Source organism: Nilaparvata lugens, chromosome 10, assembly GCF_014356525.2.
Source record: "Nilaparvata lugens isolate BPH chromosome 10, ASM1435652v1, whole genome shotgun sequence".
NCBI lineage: Eukaryota > Metazoa > Arthropoda > Insecta > Hemiptera > Delphacidae > Nilaparvata > Nilaparvata lugens.
This window is the reverse complement of record NC_052513.1, coordinates 2,748,840-2,771,003: the sequence shown is the minus strand read 5'-3', so window position 1 is coordinate 2,771,003 and position 22,164 is coordinate 2,748,840. Positions and strand designations below refer to the sequence as shown.

Genomic DNA, 22,164 nt, shown 5'->3' with positions numbered 1-22,164 from the left:
AACCGTGAAAAACATGTTTTTTTAGTGATTATCCGCCATTTTTCTCAAGAATATTACGGAGCTCCTGCAATTTTCCCATGAATGAGACTCGTGTCAGTTGATAGGGCTTATTAATAGCTATCAATGGTATAAATTTCAAGAAAATCGTTAGAGCCATTTTCGAGAAAACCGTGAAAAACATAGTTTTTTTAGTAATAATTATCCGCCATTTTGAATTGAATTTTATTGAATTTCTTATTGTCGGATCCTCATGGTATAAGGACCTTAAGTTTAAAATTTCAAGTCAATCGATTGATTAGGAGTGGAGTTATCGTGTTCACAGACATACACATACACAGACCAACACCCAAAAATCATGTTTTTGGACTCAGGGGACCTTGAAACGTATAGAAAACATGAAATTAGGGTACCTTTATTTTTTGGAAAGCAATACTTCCCTCACCTATGGTAATAGGGCAAGGAAAGTACAGTAATACATTGAAATTGTCAACATAAAACAAGAATTAACAATAATATGTGCTATAATCATAAAGGTTCATTTCAATCACGAATAATGATATTTGAAATGAAACTTGATGTGTTCAGATAATTTATTGTGATTCAATTCAATAATTCTGTCATTCTTATCAAGAAAGAAAAAATCAAAGACATGAAACAAGTGGCCTATTAAGATGAAAAGTGTGGTAAACACTATAATTGTACATGAATTGCTTACATGTTTGACTTTTGCATTCAACTTGAATCTTGAAGATACAATATATCCTACAAATGAGATAATGAGATAAAACCAGTTGCCAGTCAATTCAGAATGTATAAAAATAACTTGAGCGGGCTTTTTTCTATCCAACAATATGATCCAACTACATTATCCAATCACGTTGGATCTTTCACGCTCTGGTAGGCTAGTCCAACATCCTGACTCACGTTCCAAATCCAACCTGAATAGGCGGCTGACCTTGCGAGGTAGGATTATTCGAGTTACGGTAACATTCGCCCCGCCCACAATAACTCCATTCACGGCCCGACGTCGATTTATGTTGGACAAAAAACGGATAGTGAATGACCCGCTTACATAGAAAAGTATTCAAAGTAAGAAGAAAACTTTAAGGTTGATTAGATTTTCTAATTTATAATTAAATGCTTTTGAGCTTATGTATGCTAACTTGAAGTCTTCAACAAAATCGTTATGACTGTTTTCAAAATCACCCAATCATCTCAAACGTTGAAAAACTTGAATCCAAGTAGACTTGACAATGTAAACCCCCCTTAATAAATAAGTTTCATTCCATTTCAAACTTATTTTGAACTCCTTGTTAACGAGGCACCTGTTCTAACAGCGTAATGAAAAAAGGTAAATGCTCATAAGTATAATGAAATGAAACAGTTATAGTTTGTTTAGTATACCTAGGTAGTTCGTCAGGCACCCGCCAGCCCTTGACCTGACTCAACCGGAAGTCGGCGACGCTGACATCTAGCGGAAACTCGGGCATCCAGACGCGGAAGCGAGCCAGGCCCGTGTAAGTGCCGTACTTCACCAGCACCGATGCATTCCACGAGCCTCGTATCTCAGACCCGTCTACGTACACCGAGCTACAGGATGACGACACCTGCCAATCACACTCAAATTAATAACAGTCAAATTGAATAATCGTTGAAATGTAATTATTCAAACAAATTCATTCATTTCAATAGTTTAAAGTTATGTTACAATCTTAGACCAGATATAGAATATATAGATATTTCTATAGATATAGATTCTATATAGATGATATATATTCTATATTCTTGAGAACAGTCACAGTAACTGTTGTATATTGTCATTAACAGTAAATATCATACATTTATTTTGATAATATTATAATATAATCTATTTTTATCAATATATAATATGCAATATTATATATAGAATATATATTATATTCTATATAGATATAGATTTAGATTATTGATATATATTAGGTAATATATAGATATACCAGATATACTCTTAGATATATTCTATATCTGGTCTAAGGTTACAATCGAAACTGAACCACTGTTTAATTAGATGTACAATCTCATTTTAAACGCAGATTGACCAGCTTAAAGGTGAAGCACTAATCTGAAAATTCCCCAGTCAATGGACTGTGGCTAAGAATAAACTAAATTAAACACCCTAGCCCTAGTCAACGACATTAAACCATAAAAATTATGAGGATTACAGAGAACTTGAGGTAGCGAACTACAAAAATAATAGAAGGTTTCTTCCAGAAATGTATTGGAAATATTCCTCTTAAATAATCCCTTCTACTTTATCAACGAATGTATGGAGAGAAATTATATTTAAGGGATTTTGAAATCAATATTGAAAAATAATGTATTACAGTATATGAATAAGGTAAATTTGAGTCCAATATACTGTACTGTGGCAGTTAAAGGCTGTGCAAAGGCTGAAAATAAACTTTCTACTCGTTATATTTTTCAAAGTTTTTCGATTTATATATATCATCAAGGTATCAAAATGATAAAGTTTTATCAGGATTTTTTTTCTGATCATTACTTTTTAAGATTGTTTTGACTAGCTAGGCTATTAGGAATTTGACGGTCTTTATTTCTTTTGTATAATTCTGGACTTTTGTATAACTGACTTTCTTTTAACTTATATGACGTTTGTTTTTAACATTATTGTACCGTAATGTTTTGCAACAATAAAGAATGATTTGATTTGATTTGAGATATGAGCGCCTAAAGATTAAATTTTTGGAACAGAACATTTCAAATTCGGTAAGAGATAAATCCATGAGATTTAGAGGATAGATTCCTCATCGTATTGTTAATCTAGTAAAACAAAAATTTTCTGAAAATATCAATTTTTAAGATAGTTATTCAATTTACTAAAAATAATCAAAAATAACTTTTAGATTAGTTATTTTTGGTAAATTGAATAACTTTTCCAAAAATTGATATTTTCAGAAAATTTTTGTTTTACTAGATCAACAATACCATGAAGAATCCATCCTCTAAATCTCATGGATTTATCTTATCGAATTTGAAATGTTCTGTCCCAAAAATTCAAACTTCAGGCGCTCATATCTCAAAATTAATGATCGGAAAAAATGTTTTACTGAGAAAACTTTTCCATTTTGATAGCTTGATGATATACAAATCGAAAAACTTTGAAAAATATCACGAGTAGGAAGTTTATTTTTAGCCTTTGCACAGCCTTAATGTTGTGTTGTATAAACATTGTTTTTATTGTATTTATTTATTTATTCATTCATATGCAAATACAATTCAGGTAAAAACAACAGGCATTTGCCCAAAACTGCTTCAAACCTTAATTTGGAATACACAGTCTAAAGGTTATGCTACTTACGTAACTTAAATGATAACTTGATTCATACACAATTTTGAGTCCAAAAAATGTATCTACTTCAATTTTGAATTTATCAGATTGATCAATTTCCAAATACAAATCCAAACAAAATTCTTCCTACACAATTGCAAAAAATATTGATATTTTCACTCAAATCCACAAACTCTATTGTGCTGCATTGTATTGTGTTGACTAGCCTATTGTGAAATTGTGAGGTTCAATTGAGGTTAATAAAGATATTCTGTTCTATTCTATATTCTATCACTGTCGAGGCGAGAGAAGATGGTGGTGGATCATCCACCATCTTCCTGACATGAAAATCATCTTCATCTTCATGATGTCCCTGACATCATGTCAGGGAGGAGGGGAAATAATTCATGCTGAAGATACCTGTTCACAGGACAGGGAGGAATGGAGAAGGAGGTATCATGTATGGACCCGCCCAAGGGCAGAATACTGATGTTCACTGTATATTATTGAACTATAATTTGCGCTTTGTAGATGATTCACGTACGTGACAAATTTCTACTAGAAAATGTTTAGCTTTACCTTCAATATGCTTTCGTCCTCGGAGTGACAGGATGACTGCAGCGTGACGTCAGCCACCTTGCCTGCCTGACTCACTATGAACACCTTCATAGCCTGTGACACCTGTCTGCCTGTGAGCACTGCCGTGTTCATCACTTCCCAGTTCTAAAAACAAAATTAACAAATCAGTAAAAGTTATCTTCTCTCAAATATCATTGGTTATTATTATGACATTAGTTTCTAAATTTTCAAGTAAAATAAAGTATTCTTATGATGGGATTGGTTAACCTAATCTTTTAAATAAATTCCATTAGGGTACTATAGTGAGGTCTAGTAGTGCAGTGTAGTGACTATCGCTTGGGCTGGATTCGCATACTGTGAACAGTTGAAAAATGGCTGGATTCGCTGACCGTGAACAGTTAAAAAATGGCTGGATTCGCAGACCGTGAACAGTTGAAAAATGGCTGGATTCGCAGACCGTGAACAGTTGAAAAATGGCTGGATTCGCAGACCGTGAACAGTTGAAAAATGGCTGGATTCGCAGACCGTGAACAGTTGAAAAATGGCTGGATTCGCAGGCCGTGAACAGTTGAAAAATGGCTGGATTCGCAGACCGTGAACAGTTGAAAAATGTCTGGATTCGCAGACCGTGAACAGTTGAAAAATGGCTGGATTCGCAGACTGTGAACAGTTGAAAAATGCTGGATTCGCAGACTGTGAACAGTTGAAAAATGGCTGGATTCGCAGACGTGAACAGTTGAAAAATGTCTGGATTCTCAGACCGTGAACAGTTGAAAAATGTCTGGATTCGCAGACCGTGAACAGTTGAAAAATGGCTGGATTCGCTGACCGCGAACAGTTAAAAAATGGCTGGATTCGCAGACGTGAACAGTTGAAAAATGTCTGGATTCGCAGACCGTGAACAGTTGAAAAATGGCTGGATTCGCAGACCGTGAACAGTTGAAAAATGGCTGGATTCGCAGACCGTGAACAGTTGAAAAATGGCTGGATTCGCAGACCGTGAACAGTTGAAAAATGGCTGGATTCGCTGACTGCGAACAGTTAAAAAATGGCTGGATTCGCAGAACGTGAACAGTTAAAAAATGGCTGGATTCGCAGACCGTGAACAGTTGAAAAATGGCTGGATTCGCAGACCGTGAACAGTTAAAAAATGGCTGGATTCGCAGACTGTGAACAGTTGAAAAATGTCTGGATTCTCAGACCGTGAACAGTTGAAAAATGGCTGGATTCGCAGAACGTGAACAGTTGAAAAATGGCTGGATTCGCTGACCGCGAACAGTTAAAAAATGGCTGGATTCGCAGAACGTGAACAGTTAAAAAATGGCTGGATTCGCAGACCGTGAACAGTTGAAAAATGGCTGGATTCTCAGACCGTGAACAGTTGAAAAATGGCTGGATTCGCAGACCGTAAACAGTTAAAAAATAATTCCATAAGTTCTAATGGTATAATTAATACTCACTCGGCCGGGCTGAGTGAGAATATTCCAGCTACAACTAATGGAATAGTATATTTCGCACCTAGGGCCGAAAATGATACTTTTCTAGGCCGAGGACTAGAAAAGATTGAGAGCCGGAAAAACATTTTTGCCCGTGGTGCGAACGCTATTTTTCGCCACACAGAGAAATATACAAATATATATATATAGTAGAAATGTATATATATGTAGAAATATATATATATATATATATGAGAATAATTGTTCATTAAGCACTTCCGAGAGCAAAAGTGGAAGGTCATAGCTCTAGCAAATCTGAGGTAATCTGAATATCAGGAAATTGTCCAAGTATTTTCATTTTTTATTCTGATTTGTCTAAATAACCTAAAAGATTATTTTCAATTATGTGGGAGGTTGAGTTTATACTTTTTTATTCTTTCATATGGCAATAAGATGATATTATTATAAATGTTTTAATTATTGAATAATAAACATAAATAATGAAAAGTTTTTTGATCAGCTGTTTTAGCACACTTGAAATTTGGCCAATCTGTATGTCAACGTCAACAATGCTTGTTGTCATCGACTTGGGAAGTTTAGGTTAGAAGTTCTATCCTACTCTGAAAATCAAATTTGGATAGTTTATAATATAAATCTTATCTGTATTTCATTCATCCAAATAAAATGATAGCATATCATTGCAGAATACTTTATTCAATTCTAGAGGCATAAACTGATTCCGTTACATAAATTATTTGTAAAAACGTTCAGCACCATGGATATTGCCCAAGTAGTTCCAAAATTATTCACCATGTTTCGTGATAAACGAAGTACTATGAGGTTTGAGGTTAGATTCTATTATACTCTGAAAATTGAATTTGAATAGTTTATAATATATCATTTGTATTTCATTCATCCAAATAAAATGATAGTATCTTATTGCAAAATACTTTATTCAATTCTAGAAGCATAAACTGATTCCGCTTCATAAACTATTTTGTAAACACGTTTTGCCCCACTTGGATGTAATGAGCTGGTTTACGTGCGTCATAATATGGAGGCCGAAAGTGATTGTTTTCTGACCAGGCCGGTAAAATTTTTACGGCCCCAGGGCTGTAAAATAACCTTGAAGTCAGCTGATTCTGATTTGATGTGAACGTGTTTACAAAATAGTTTATGATACGGAATCAGTTTATGCTTCTAGAATTGAATAAAGTATTTTACTATAAGATACAATCATTTTATTTGGATGAATGAAATACAAATAAGATATTATAAACTATTCAAATTCAATTTTCAGAGTATAATAGAATCTAACCTCAAACCTAATAGTACTTCGTTTATCACGAAATCTGATGGATAATTTTGGAACTACTTTGGCAATATCCTTGGTGCTGAACGTGTTTACAAAATAGTTTATGCTTCTAGAATTGAATAAAGTATTCTGCAATAAGATACTATCAATTTATTTGGATGAATGAAATACAGATAAGATATATTATAAACTATTCAAATTCAATTTTCAGAGTAGGATAGTACTTCTAACCTAAACTTCCGCAGTTGACGACAACAAGCATTGTTGACATAATATCATCTTATTGTCATTAGAAAGAATAAAAAAGTATAAGCTCAACCTCCCATATTAAAAATATTTGAACATAACATTTTAGGTTATTTAGACAAATCAGAATAAAAAATAAAAATACTTTGACAATTTCCTGATATTCAGATGACTTCAGATTCGCTAGAGCTATGACCTTCCAGTTTTGCTTTTGGAAGTGCCCAATAAACAACCATTCTCATATATATTTATTGTTTTATTTTTCTGTGTGGCGAAAAATAGCGTTCGCACCACGGGAAAAAATGTGTTTCTGGCTCTCAATCTTTTCTAGTCCTCGGCCTACGGCCTCGGACTTGAAAACCGATTTCGAGCCGGAAATGTCTCATTTTCCGTAAAAATTTTACCGGCCTGGTCAGAAAACAATCATTTTCGGCCTCCATATGACGCATGGAAACCAGCTCATTACATCCAAGTGGAGCGAAAACTACATTTTCACTGTTATTTGCAAATCCATGATTCCTTGAAGGTCACGACAAGTTAATAACGATATTCACTGTAGTTTTATTCAATACTGATTACGAATACTTGAAATTTTTAAAATTATAGTAAGGTCCTCGTTATAATGGCAGTACTTGATTAACTTTGGTGTTGCTATTCTTGTCTATCATTCGACAAAGCAGATAGCACTATCCTTTCCTAGCTCCGTAACGTTGCCAGATTGGTCCTTAACAATGTAGAATGTAGAAATCCTATTATATTAAGCGAGCAATTTCTGTATATCTGTTTATATTTATATAGCTGGTTATTTATGTTCAACGGATCTCGGAAACGGCTCTAATGATTTTCACAAAATTTGGAACGACATTAAAAGGATAATTCATCCTTGGCTGAAACACCTGAGACTTTCGTCGTCTGTGGATAATAAAAAGTGTGCGAGTGATTTTGTAGAAAATCCAAATATCGCATCCCCGAAATTCATAAGCTGACGTATAGCCAGCTGTAAAATATAAACACGATCATTTTAGAGAATTGTGTTCTGTCATGACTTACTACTATACAGTATAGTAGGCTATGGTTCTGTTTATCAATAAATTAAAATAACGAGCGAAGCTCGGTGCCCCAATATTAAAATTAATTCAAATTCATTTATTTGCCATAAAATAATACAGATTGATAAAATTCACGAAATATTTAATATCAGTTGTGAAAAATCATTATTTAATCATTGAGGGATATATTGTCTTGAAAAATAAAATATAATTGATTATTTCAAACAATAATGAACAGTTAATATTTCATTAGATATACTGGTATCAACTGTCCTCTATAAAAGGCAGTGGCAAGGCAGAGAATCGATATCGCTGTTCTCCCATCATTCACCACTGCCATTATAACGTGGACCTCACTACAGAGAGCATTCCTTTGCGAACTGTACTGGTCCCTCGTATGTGACTGACCTTGGATATGGGCAACACAGCCTGTATGTCGTCCTTATGCACTTCTAGCCGCGCAGTGATCTTGCGCCGGGTGTCGTCATCCCGCTGCGGTCTCAAGGCGTGATGCTGCCGGCTCGGGTTGGTGCTGTCTGTGAAGTAGCGAACGGTCCACACCAGCCGACCCTCGTCCCATAGATCGGCACCCTCGTCTAACACTTGTACCAGGAATGTTAGCACCTCTTCCGCTCTACAAACAAGCAAGAAATACCAATGAAATTGTCAATTTCTTCCGCTCTATAAACAAGCAAGAAATACCAATGAAATTGTCAATTTCTTCCGCTCTACAAACAAGCAAGAAATACCAATGAAATTGTCAATTTCTTCCGCTCTACAAACAAGCAAGAAATACCAATGAAATTGTCAATTTCTTCCGCTCTACAAACAAGCAAGAAATACCAATGAAATTGTCAATTTCTTCCGCTCTACAAACAAGCAAGAAATACCAATGAATTGTCAATTTCTTCCGCTCTACAAACAAGCAAGAAATACCAATGAAATTGTCAATTTCTTCCGCTCTACAAACAAGCAAGAAATACCAATGAAATTGTCAATTTCTTCCGCTCTACAAACAAGAAGTAATGTAGTTCATCTGGGTTTGTGACAAAAAAGAGATACATACCAATTAAACGCACTGGTTTTCAATAAAAGACATGAGAAACATTTCAGATACTGATTTTAGTGAGATAGAGTTATATTCATCTTTAATTAAACACTAGAATATTCTTCAACGAATTTATTGAAAAGTTATATACATGTTTCAAGACCTATGGTGCCAACTCCAGTGTTGCCAAATATGAACTGGAGATGACATCATAGGTGTTGGAACATTTAGCCAATATTCTAGTATTTCAAAATGAGAAACACATTTAAAAACAATTGACCCTGGTTGATCCCATACATCGACTCCTTCAAAGTATGTCACTTGCACCAGAAACGGCTTCTTCTGCTCTACAAGATAGAGTAATGAATAAGTACGAGGGCTATTCAGAAAGTAGATTACGTTTTTGGATAAGAAAAAACTAAGTACAGAAAAAAATTATATACATTTGAAAGAGGAACTAAAATACTATTTTTTGACATAATCGCCAAACAAATTTAGACATATGACATATCGGTGAACTAGCTTTGAAATTCTCGTCTTGTAGAATTCGGCCGCCTGTGACGCCAGCCAGTCAGTCACGCCCGCGCGGAGATCTGCGTCGTCATCGAAGTGCTGTGTTGCAAGCCAAGTCTTCATATTCGGGAATAAGTGGAAATCACAAGGTGCCAGGTCCGGACTGTAGGGTGGATGAGGGAAAATCTCCCAATTATTTCATTGACATTTGCAACCAGCTCATCATTCACAATGCTCGTTCTGCCACCCTTCTCTTCGTCATGAACATTACTTCCTCCATTTTTTAATATAATGCACCATTGGCGAACTCCACCTTCACTGATTACGTTGTTTCCTTCAACTTCACAAACTTGCTGATAAATTTCAATCGGTTTATGGTTTTTTGCTAACAAAAACCTTATAACTGATCGCACCTCACAACTGGCGGGATTTTCGATTGCAGCGCACATTTCAAAAGGCTATTGTGATGAAACGAGCAGCACGGCCGACCTCTCTCTAGCACGGCTGGATGCCGACTGACCTGCGGAACGCCCAGACACCAAAACGGCCGCGCTCGCCCCACCCACCGGCACTACATATGAAAACGTAATCTACTTTCTGAATAGCCCTCGTATTAATACACCGCTCTACAAACAAAGCAAGAAATACCAATGCAATTGTCAATTTCTTCCGCTCTACAAACAAGAAATAACGTAGTTCATCTGGATTTGTAAGATAAATTTAAATGGTTCAGTCACAAGAAAAAGGTTGGAATTACAGCAGAGTTAAGCTCAACTTGTGCATTTTATGTTTTCACTCCAAAATCCATGAGAAAAAGGAATCAAAAACTTTAATAAATTTCACTGTAGAAAATGATAGAGATATTCATTTATTGATTGAATTATACACAATTATTTGAATGGAATATTTGTTGTTACCTGGGAGGAGGATTATTGTCAGGTCCTTTGCGCCTGAAAGCCATGACAGTGGCGACGGTGAGTTTTGGATTCAGATCGACGCTCACATTCCAAGCATCTGGCGTGCTCGCCTCACCACCTAATATTTTCAGCCCACTTTTCACTCGTGCCCTGCAAAATCAACAAAAAATTCAAATTTTCATCCAAAACAATGAACTCTATTTAAGCTGGGTTTACACCAAAAATTATAAACATAATTTTAATAACATAATCCTTATATATTCTATTAGATTGAACGGAACTTGACAAACACATGTGTTCATCATGTGTATAATAAGATATGTTTAATCTAATAGAAGCTATAAGGATTAAGTTATTAACTTTGGTGTAAACGCAACTTTACTATTTTCAATAAATTTACTTCTTAGGCTAAGATAACATTGGATGCGTATTATGTGCAGCAATTGCATACGTCATCCTATACTATTAAAAGAGCAACTTCTGATTATATGTTTAGATGTTTATATGTTTGTATGTTTGTATTTCACCGTATCTCGAAAACGGCTCTAACGATTCTCACGAAATTCAGAACATAGTAGGTTTATAATACGGTATAAAGATTCGATTGCACTTACAATTTCTTCTTTCGTAATATTTTTTTTATGCTTTTGTACTCCAGAGCGAAGCTCGGTCCCCGATATTGAATGATTAAGTGATCAATATCTACGCTATTATTCACATGTTTCTAAATGATTTTTTGCTTGAGGAAATAAATTAATTATTCATTACTACCAGGTAACCCGTGCTCCGCAAGAATCTAATTAAAAACTTGACCTCCTGGAATCTTGAACAATTCAAAATAGGCCTATAACCATATTCGGTAAATTAAGAATTTATTTGCAAAATTTCAAATTAATCAGTCCAGCAGTTGAGACGTGATGATACGTCATTCGTGAATTTCCTATCCCGTACGCGTATAACCCAATTCTTTTCTCCATTATAATTATAGTAGATAACTTTTATTGTTCTTTTGTTTTTGTACCCTAATCACACTTCACTGTAAAAAGTATTCACTCAATTTCCAGTTTAGTGCCATACCACACGAGGCGTTTTTTAGTCGGCACGGCAAGACAGGAAGCTCTCCGACTGGCTGATTGGGTTGGCACAACGAGTGAGCTTCCAGTCCTATCGTGCCGACTGGAAAAACACCTCGTGTGTGCGTGGCCCTTATTATTCACGTATTTTTAAATGATTTTTCCTTAAGAAAATTAATTATTCATTATTCCATTAAGATAAAATTCCTGTCCTATCGTGCCGACTGATAAAAACGCCTCGTGTGTGCTTGGCCCTGATCTACATGTTAGTAAATGATTTTTCCTAAAAAAATAAATGACTTTATTCATTATTCCATTGGAATCAATCTTCCATTATTCACATGATCAACAAACTCACCTCAGAATGAATCCATTGATGCCATCCCCGGGCTGGTTGTAGAAGAAGACAGGGAAGTGCATGGTGGATCGCGGATATAGCGGCGCATGCGCGGCCAGTATGACCAGATGCTGATCGCTGCGCAGTTCGCGGTAACCGGCCTTTGCGGCGGTCAGCGCCACCGAACCCAGGCGCGTCATCGGCTGGATTTGCACGCGGGGCGCGCATTCTGAGCCGCGTGGCTCCACGACCGAGTATGACACTTTCGCATATCTGCACAATCACATAAATTGAATAAACAATTCAATTCTCCTATCAAATACAAAATGAACAAAACATAATCAGTATCAACAAGTTACAATGAATAGGGGCCAAGCCTCATGGCTTAATATGGCATAAGCTTATTGTGTGTGTAATAAGCTTACGTTGACGTATGAGGTTCTTTGAATCCAATACTGTTACTCTGATAGAATACAGTCACTTAAATCTATTATCAAGAAATGGCTACTAAGTATTACCCGAGAGGATCTTGAAACTATGTACTACCCTATGATTTCATTTCCAGTGACGAATGGTCTATAGCTCCAATTTTGCCAAAACTTATGTTATTTTTTATTTTTTTCATTAATATATTCTATTACACACTTCAATAGTTTTAGTTAATGTTTTAGTGTTTGTTTAATAGTTCTTAAAAAAGTGTTCGAGTTGAATTCATTGTTTCCTATTGATTGGCTCAATATTCTTCTCCGTTATATTCCTAAACTCTGGTAATGTACTGTTTTTTTTCTATTCATTTTTTTTATTCGATATCATTTTTGAAATAATTGATATTTAATTTTGTTTTTCTTTCGTCCTGCGTGATGAATAGTATATTATCATGATTATTAATATTAGATTGATTTTTAATAAATTTTCCTTGTTGAATTTGTAACTGCCAGCTTTCTCTGTCTCTGTTTTGTTCCTTGTCTAACTGCATTGGTCTCTAACTGTACTCCATCATGGCGGACGTGATTTTATCACTTGCATGATTGACTATTTCCACATATTTTTTATTTATAGCTCTATAGTGTAGGTAAGAAAGGAGATTTATCAGTATTATTGTTTCTTTTTTAATAATTATTTAAGTAATGAATTTCCTTTATGTATTATACTTCACTATTAAGTGTCATTATAATTATGTTAGTATTAATAAGTATTTGGCTATTTTCTTACGCTTGCACAAGTTGCTTGTTTATTTTGTTCTTTTCTTGTGGAAATAAATAATATATTATTATTATTATACATTATTATTATTTATTTACAATAATAATAATTTATTGTATTTTCAAATTGTATGCTCAATGTGCGTTATGAGGGCAATAATGGGATTCAGTTCCTGGTGCCCTCAAATATGTAAATTTTCAAATAAATAAATAAATTATTATTATTATTATCATTATTATTATTATCCTTCAGAACATTAACAAGCCTCATGACGCGTTCTTGCATTGGCAACGGACGAGTCGGCAGGGCACGAAACTGCCTATTGACTGATTATCAGCTGATTCACGAACGCCAAACCAATTAGCTTGATTGGAGATCAGCTTCATTGGCTGATTATCAACTGATTGGGTTGGCGTTCGGGAATCAGCTGATAATCAGCCAATCGGAGAGCTTCCTTTTGTGCCGACTTGTCCGCCGCTAATGCAAAAACGCCAAGCCACGCCACTTAAGTGTGAATTGGGTCTAGCATTCGACAATCTTCAATGATTCAATAATTTATTTCAGCCAAAAAAATACATTAAGTACATTAGGCTAGGTCATATTTGATTTTATCTCATTTACTTTTAGTCCATTGCTGTTCGTCCATTCAACACACTCTCAGCCGACCAGCGCATAACAGATTATCAATTCAAATTTATTGCCTCATAAAAAATGTTCACAAAGAAATACAGATTACAAAATGTAATATTTTAGAATAAGAAGTATAATAATTCAGCGACAACAGAAAAAACCATGGTTTGAGTGCCGATGACGAATACCAAAACAGAAAACGATACTTTGTAAATAATTGTACCTTATATGCTTTTTGTAATCATGTCTATAATTTGAATAAACTCCTCTGGTCGTGTTGTACCCTCGACCAGAGACATTATTATTATTATTACTTCCAATAGAAAAACTTTGATTCAACAAGGTAAAATTAACTATAATAATATTAAAACTATACAATTCAATCAAGGTGAAAGTGGGGAAAACACATATTTACACTGTATGTAAGTTTGATGGCAGTACTAGAGAAAAAAAATCAAATTGTGTTGTGAATTAGGTGAAAAACATTTGTTGATTTAATCCAATCAATTATTTTCTTAGTACTTGATTCAAAGATTTAAATAAATCATTCTATATTCAATTTCTAATGACAAAATTTATTTTAACAAACCTGGGCGGCGACTTGACAGGCTTCTCATCAGGCGGAGGCAGTGGCACCCACCAACTTGCCGGCAGAACGACCTCAGCCAAGCACACACCGTCCTCACCATCCGGACTGCACGAAGCAGACAAAGCAGGTGGTGATGCTGCAGATGATGATGACGAAGATGACGATGATGTTGATGGTCCCTGGACGTGTAGCACAATGCAGACAGGTTGGCGACCCCCTGGCAGTCCCCCTGAGATCCCCAGTCCGGACCCACCGACCGAGTCGGCTCCCGCGTGGAACAGAACGCGTACCACGGGGGAGTCGCGCGGGACTTCTCCGCGAACCATATGCGCCGACATGTCTAGGTGGTGATCGATCTATGACAGAGAAAAAAGTTAACAACAAATAACAAATTTATAACAAATTAATTACATAATAAATAAATTAATTTAATTTTATATAATTAATTATATAACAAATAATATTAGATAGTGCGACAATACTGTAGTGCCGCATCCACACTATCGCCCAATGCGTACAATGACGACGAGCGTGAGAGTGTGGATGGGTGGTTTGCCCGCGCTCTCCTTCACTGGCCATCGCTTGCCTTTGCTCGGATTTTTGTCGAGCAAAGGCGAGTGACCAGCCAGGCATCCACAAATGGTCACATTGCATTGTGCATGGCAAGATAAACGTTGCCAAGCGTACTAACTTTGCCAGCAACTGGGCTATTATAGTGTGGACTAGGCATAATGTGTAGTAATAAACAATCATTTATTGATATATTATGTTTTCCTTCAGTACAATTTATATATTCCAATAGTATCTAATAATTGACCAGCCCAACCCAGTATCATACAGTTTGAGTCATATGTAAGGGAACCCATCAATAAATTGGAGCCTGTTGTAGATATAATACTGTAACTTTCAGGATAGGTTATTGGTCAAATACTCTACCTTTCGACGTACTACTGAATTTTAACCCCGCATAATGGGGTGATGAAGAGGTTTAACTCGAATATTTTAAATGTAAACACCCATTGTGTAGTACATCATTTCAAAGACCTTTTTAAAAAAAGGAAGATGACATCGATAAAAATGTTCTATGATACTTGTATCTAAAATGGCAGCTGATTGAAGTTTTAGTTTTTAAGGAAATGAGGGGTTGTAACTAAAATATTTTTAATGTTAACATCCATTGTGTGATGCATCATTTTAAAGGCCTATCTAAAACAAGAAAGATGACATCAATAAAAATGTTCTAGGATACTTTCATCCAAAATGACGGCTGATTGAAGTTTTAGTTTTAAAAGAAATAATTGATAAAGTTCAATCGGCCGTCATTCTGGATACAAGTATCATAGAACATTTTCAACGATGCCATCTTTCTTCTTTTATGAAGGCCTTTAAAATGATGTACCACACAATGGGTGCGTAACCCTTATGAGGGGTTGAAATTCAGTTGTGCGTCAAAAGGTAGAGTATTTTACCAATAACTCATCCTGAAAGTTACAGTATTATATCTACAACACTCTTCAACTTATTGAAGGGTTCCCATACATATGACTCACTCTGTATTATGATACAACACATAGGTAGTCAATATTAGGCTGCGCTTACACTGGATACATTATCAGACAACAATATTGGTTGTACAAAAACGCACGACAGATTACGATGCAAAATGTGAGTGCTCACACGGCATCTACTGTACGTAAGTCCAAGTCGGACTAGCACTTAGACTTGATCAGAGATCAAAAATTTATCATTTTCCATCATTCAGTGAAAAAATTGACCTTATTGAGCAGGCCAGACGTAATTCTATTTTTTTTCAATATATTACCTACATTGAATGAGACGAACTGAGGTCATTAAGCAGCCCGGACGCATTTGTAATTTTCTTTTAAATTTATAAAATTTTATTAGATTAACTCGAATTAACTCGAGCAAAGAGTTATATTTTTGTTGGTGATGCCTAGAAATATTGTAGCCTATAGTTACTTCAGTTTTCTTCTCATGCATATGCAAGTATGTGTAATTGTATCATGTACATTTTATTTTTTGCACATGAATGTATGTGTATGAGTGAATTTTTTGTTCTCTTTTTGGCAATAAACTGACCTCATTGAACAGACCGGACGCATTGAAAGGCATGGGATCTGGCACAATATATCGAGCAGGAACAGTCTGCTTGGTGGAGAAAGGCCCGTAAGTGGCCCGCACCGACATCGGTTGTGACGTCTCGAACACCGTGAACCTGTCTACGCTTAGCTGTGATCCGCCCCCCTGAGAGCCCCCTTGGAGCCCCCCCTGGGCCCCTCCGGGCGCCCCCAGGTCTGCCACCGCCTGGTACGGCTGTTTGGCCGTGTGGCGCAGGAAGAAGCCGCCATCTTTGTTCTCGAAGTGCACTTCTACTGAGCCACAGGCGCCTGTCGAAAGAAAAGAAAGATATTAGGAAAAAATTTCAAAGAATATTGGAATGAAAATATTAAAAACTACAAATATTATAAATACATATACAAAGTGATTCTTAATTATGGTAAAATAATAAAACTCTCCTCATAAAACAGCAAATTTTTGTGGTGTAATGTACTACGTAAGAATACATTTTATTCAACTTTTATTTAAATTTAGTTTACACAATTTTTTCAGAATTAAATTCTCTACAATTTTTATTGCGAAAAATTATTTGTTTACTGGTCATTAAAGAAAGTTATTGGGAATCAAACGTAGAAGTCTGTTTTTCTACTTAAATTTTCTACATATTTCAACTTTTTTCTCAAAAACTACTCACACTACAGCTTCCAGAGTAGTTTTATTCAATTTTTAAGATATTTTTCCATATAAACTCACCATAAGTTTTTCAAAAACTAGTCCCCAAACAATTGAGCATCGGTGTATTTCACCAGAGGAACTGAATTCCGGGCGAAATCTTTCACTCTCTATAGCTCGCTAATGAAGCGTTTATGGATATATGTTTATAAGAGCTTTTTTTCTTATTTTTACCTCTACTATCACGTATTAAATTATTTTACCATAATTAAGAATCACTCTGTATAAGATGTTGATTACTTCTTTCTATTTCAATTAAGAATAAATATCATAGATCTCACCAAACACTGGGTCAGAAATAGAAATATTTCATTTTTTCATCAATACTAATCACTTTGAAATAGAATACAAAGGAATAGAATAGAATGACTTTTTCATTTGATGACATGGCGAAGTTAGGACAGTAATGTAAAGAATACGGTATAACATCATATCGTCGGTTAACTTCAATTTCAACACAAAATGTAGGAAGGGGTATATATAAAAAAGGAATATTGAAGTACAGTAGGTCTATACATCGTTACTTATTCTTCATGAAGTATTAGAAAATTTGAATATGAGTAAGGAAATATTGGGAATTGAATGAAGGAATATCGGAAAACAAAATCGATAGCAAATGCTTACTAATAATATTACACACAATATCTTAAAGAAAGAAAGCAATATTAGGAAAGAATAACACATGACAATATTGAAATACTAATCATAGTCAGTTCATAATTGTAAAATAAATGGTCTAATTAATAAGTTAATTTATTATTTTTTACTTCTAAACTATGTGTTATGCGCTATAAATCTAATATCTAATCCGAAATTGTCCTACAAGTACATTGAAATACATAGAAATCACCTCAAAAAGGCACAAACAGAAGCAAGTTCTCCAGTTAATAGAAATTCGCTTGGGGTATATATTGAGAAAGTTGTAATCCGACCCTGAACGTGTGTAGTATGCATACAGCTTTGAGTTTTCTCGCTTTTCCGACTTTTCTGGATTTTCTGGTTACTTCTCTTTCTGGATATTTCTTTCTCTTGCTATGTCCTTTTCTGGCTAGGCTACTCCTTTGAGCCAATTCTCCGAGAAACAAACAGACAAGCAAAGTCGGCCAAAGCTTGCAAGTTGAGTGAGTGAATGCAGTACTGTAGAATCATGGAAGGCCAGAAAAGTAGTTGATGACAACATCAACGAACGAAACTGTTTTTTAATTAACGTTAACTAGGTGACGAAATGGTTGGGAATTAACGTGTTTATTCAACACGATTTATGTGCATCTTCATCCAGAATACAATGAATGGTTCTTGAAAAGAGTAGATACTAGAAGAATTGCGAACATATGGAGTGGACCAGTAACCAGTAAAAAGTTTTTTGCTCCAAAAAAGTAATAAACATTATTGCCTGGTTTGTTTTTAGGATTGTTGTTTATTGTTTTGAAGGGACGGATTCAAGGATCCAAAGGTTCAAAGAACCCCACATGTCAACCGAAGCTTATTGTGTTCCCAAGTAGTATGTTAGTTAGGCAAACCAATAACTGTGACCTTTACAAGAACTAGGAGTTTTTCCCTATGCTAACATCCCATTCATCACCTGGTTGCTTGTCGCAATCCAGTGTGATATGCTTGGCAGTCTCTTCAGGCTGATTAGACGTCGTGACCAACGTGAGTTCCACTCCTGGCCTTCTTTTTAGGCCCTTCCGCTGAGGCGGAAGGGCCTGCCAAGTTGCTTCTAGGGCGCCTGGCCATCCTTGACTCAGCCTCTTGACCCACATTTTCACCCATCTCTGGTCTCTTGAGTTTTTTCTTTTTGACCCTCCGAGACTTCGCAGGGTCAAAAGCCTCACCTCTCCCAAGAAGTTTTGCCTAAATGGCCGCCCTTCTTTGAACAGTGGTGAGGTTTGGTCTCTCCATCCACACAAACTCGTGACCTACGTGAGTTCCACTCCTGGCTTTTTTGTAGGTCCTTCCGCTTATGGAGGGGTCGCCAAATTGCCTCTAGGCACCTGGTCACCCTCGACTCAGCCTCTTGACCTACATTTGTGCCTGGAGTTTCACAAATCTCTGGTCTCTTGGGTTTTTCTTCTTGCCCCTCCGAAACTGCCCTGATGGAGCAGATCCAGTGGGTTTGAAGGCAAGGCAACTTCTGGAGTTGCCTTGGGGTCCCTTTTAGTCGCCTCCTACGACAAGCAGGGATACTGTGGGTGAATTCTGGTTTTCAACACATTATTGAGTACGATGTTTGACTCAAAGCTCCCCCAACCCACAGGGGGCTGTACTTGCTTTGGCAGTACATATACTAAAATTCTTTTTGGGATAGACTACTCACATCAAATTCAAATTCTTTATTCAACAAAACAAGTGTATAGATTACAAGCGTTTGTTAATCGCCTATATGGACCTCAAGGGCCAGTGTTTTCACATAATGTAAGACAGAGTCGTATGCATCATCTCAGTTTAAACTGTGTTGAATCATCATGTTGTGGTGGTTTACGGTCCATCTACGTTTAAATGTTAATCTAAGTTTACATGAACATTTGGTCGCATTTATTATATTGTGTTACATACCTAGTTTAAACCGAGCTAGTGCATAAACTAGTAATGTAACCCATAATAATAAAGCAGGCTAACCCAAATAATAAATAATAACTGCAAACAAAGCTTGATGTAATGACCTAGAATAGGATCAATGATATTGAGAATTTTAAGTGATTAAAAACAACCCTGTCAGCTAAAATGGTACCCAAATAATAAATTAACTGCAAACAAAGCTTGATGTAATGACCTAGAATAGGATCAATGGTGTTGAGAATTTCAAGTGATCAAAAACAACCCTGTCAGCTAAAAATGGTCCCAACGCATCGAAACGCGTCCGAGATTTAGGAATCATGTGAGTTATGTTGTAAGTGTGAAAATTTGACTTTCAACCAGTTTGGCGTTGATAGAAAAGAATATACAAATCTGCAAACTCTATAGAAATAAATAAAATAGTTGAATGGTAGATAACTCAAAACCGTAAAATCAACTCAATTCTTAGCTGATTCTAGCTTCTAGATTCTTCGCTGAATCAACAAAAGTTCATTTACACAACTAACGTTAATCAACCCATGAGCGTTAACAAACACAGCTTCCGTTGAACTAGCATTAACGAACGTTAACTGGTTCGTTGAATTTGTTGTTGAAGCCGGCACACTCTATTTATGTTATTGGAAGAGAGCAAAACCAAGTTGTACTTCACTGTGTGTGGGGGTGGGGATGATCCAGAGAGGGGGGGGAGGTAACATCCACACCAGCAGTCCCAGAATACATTAACATAATAAAATATTCACGAATCTACACTTGGCACCTGGATTCCTTCTTCCTATAGCTAGAGTTTCTGTTTTCCTACTTCAATCTGTGCGCACCTTTCCCTGTATATTTCTAGGGACAGGTGGAAAGAGAAAGAGAGAGAGATATATAGAGAGACAGCGTGGGAAACAGGGTTATAAGGAAAGTTGTTACTTCACTCAAGTACAACCCCTCAGCCATCCTCCACAATACCACCTTCAAATCTGCGAATCTCGGACAGTAATTGTCTCACACAAATAAAGCAATAGAGTGAGAGAGAGAGAATTGAATTGCCTTTATTAAGGACGGAGTTAGGACTCCAGATCCTTTCTGCCACACAACCCTAAAGATTGACTAATTGATCAATCTTTAAAGAAGGTATTAAAGAGAGAGATTAGATTAGATTAGATTTCTTTATTTATGTAAGTAACAATATTAAGGAAGAGACACTGTAAGAGAGAGAGAGACAGAGAGAGAGAGACAGAGAGAGAGAGAGAGAGAGAGAGAGAGAGAGAGAGGAGAGAGAGAGAGAGAGAGAGAGAGAAGAAAGAGAGAGAGAGAGAGGGCGAGAGATTTAGACAGTCAGCATTCTTCGTTGAATAACATCAATGTGTCCCATTCAACCAATGGTGACAATTTCAAGTGAATTTCACTATATAGGTTTGAAGTACAACTCCTGAAATAATAGCGTTTGTTTCAGACACTCCATTAGGCTGTACTATTGTGAGATTTACTTCAAACTCTAGAAATTGGTTAGATGAGAAGCATTGTGTTATTTATTAAGATAATAGGTACTGATATTGATTTAGGTGAATCGGAAGTGTATGAATGATAAACGGATTTACTACAATGGGACACATCTTACACCTTTACACATCTTTACACCAAGAAATATTCGTCAGCAGCACATAAAATTAGTGAATCAATTAATATTGATCTTATTAAGAGCATTCATTACTTATCATCCTTTGATGATAGTCATACTAGTCCGCCAGAAAAATCATATTGATAATTATATTAATAAGGTTCCAGTTATATCATATAAGGATCCAGAGAACTTCAAGAACTGGCGTTGTAAGTTCTAAGGAATTTCAGAAGGAAAATTGGAGAATACCTGTTTCATGACAAGCGTTTTAAAAATCAACTAGAAAAAACCATAGTTGGTCTTCATTATTCTCGATTGGATACATGGTTACTGGTAATCAGTCATCAACTATCTTTTTGATTTCCTTATTGGTATTCTTCCAGAACTTCACGGAAGCAGCGGTAAGAATTATTAATCACCAATCGTTGAACCTTGTGGTGATTAATTATATTTGGAAAATTCATGTATCTACCACTGAGATAGAGCTGCGGTCTGAACCCAGCATATTTGCGAGCCGGACGGCCTTAACTTTTTGCAAAATAGGGATCCTAACAACTGCTCTTATAAATATAAAAAATACCGCACCTCATATGAATGGTTGGCAATCCACATCTTTACACAAATTGCATCTTTGCACTATTATTTGAAAACTACCAGTAGTTTATTAGTAGTTTTACTGGTTGTAGTTATAGTATCACTTAATTGTAATATTGTGTTATTATTTGTAATATTCTGTATATATTCTACATATTATAATAGATACTAGCGGGTAACCCGTGCTCCGCAAGGGTGCAAATGAGAACTTGACGAAATGAAAACTTAACTTAATGAAATCTAGAAGAATTGAAAATAGGCCTATAAGAATCCTCGGTTAATTAAGAATTTATAAGCAAAATTTCAAGTAAATCAGTCC

At 35.8% G+C, this 22,164-nt stretch overlaps 1 protein-coding gene across 1 annotated transcript in view; it reads right to left on the bottom strand.

Moving 5' to 3' along the window:
- LOC111043539 (transmembrane protein 132E-like) overlaps positions 1-22,164 on the bottom strand; it is a 312,195-nt gene that overhangs the window by 30,704 nt on the left and 259,327 nt on the right. Inside the window, exons 2-8 of the mRNA XM_039436095.1 lie at positions 16,361-16,668; positions 14,261-14,616; positions 11,860-12,111; positions 10,429-10,578; positions 8,359-8,584; positions 3,905-4,048; positions 1,405-1,607 (exon numbers count right to left, since the gene is read on the bottom strand). Of these exons, the coding sequence (XP_039292029.1) occupies positions 1,405-1,607; positions 3,905-4,048; positions 8,359-8,584; positions 10,429-10,578; positions 11,860-12,111; positions 14,261-14,616; positions 16,361-16,668 (1,639 nt within the window). The remainder of the gene's footprint in view (positions 1-1,404; positions 1,608-3,904; positions 4,049-8,358; positions 8,585-10,428; positions 10,579-11,859; positions 12,112-14,260; positions 14,617-16,360; positions 16,669-22,164) is intronic.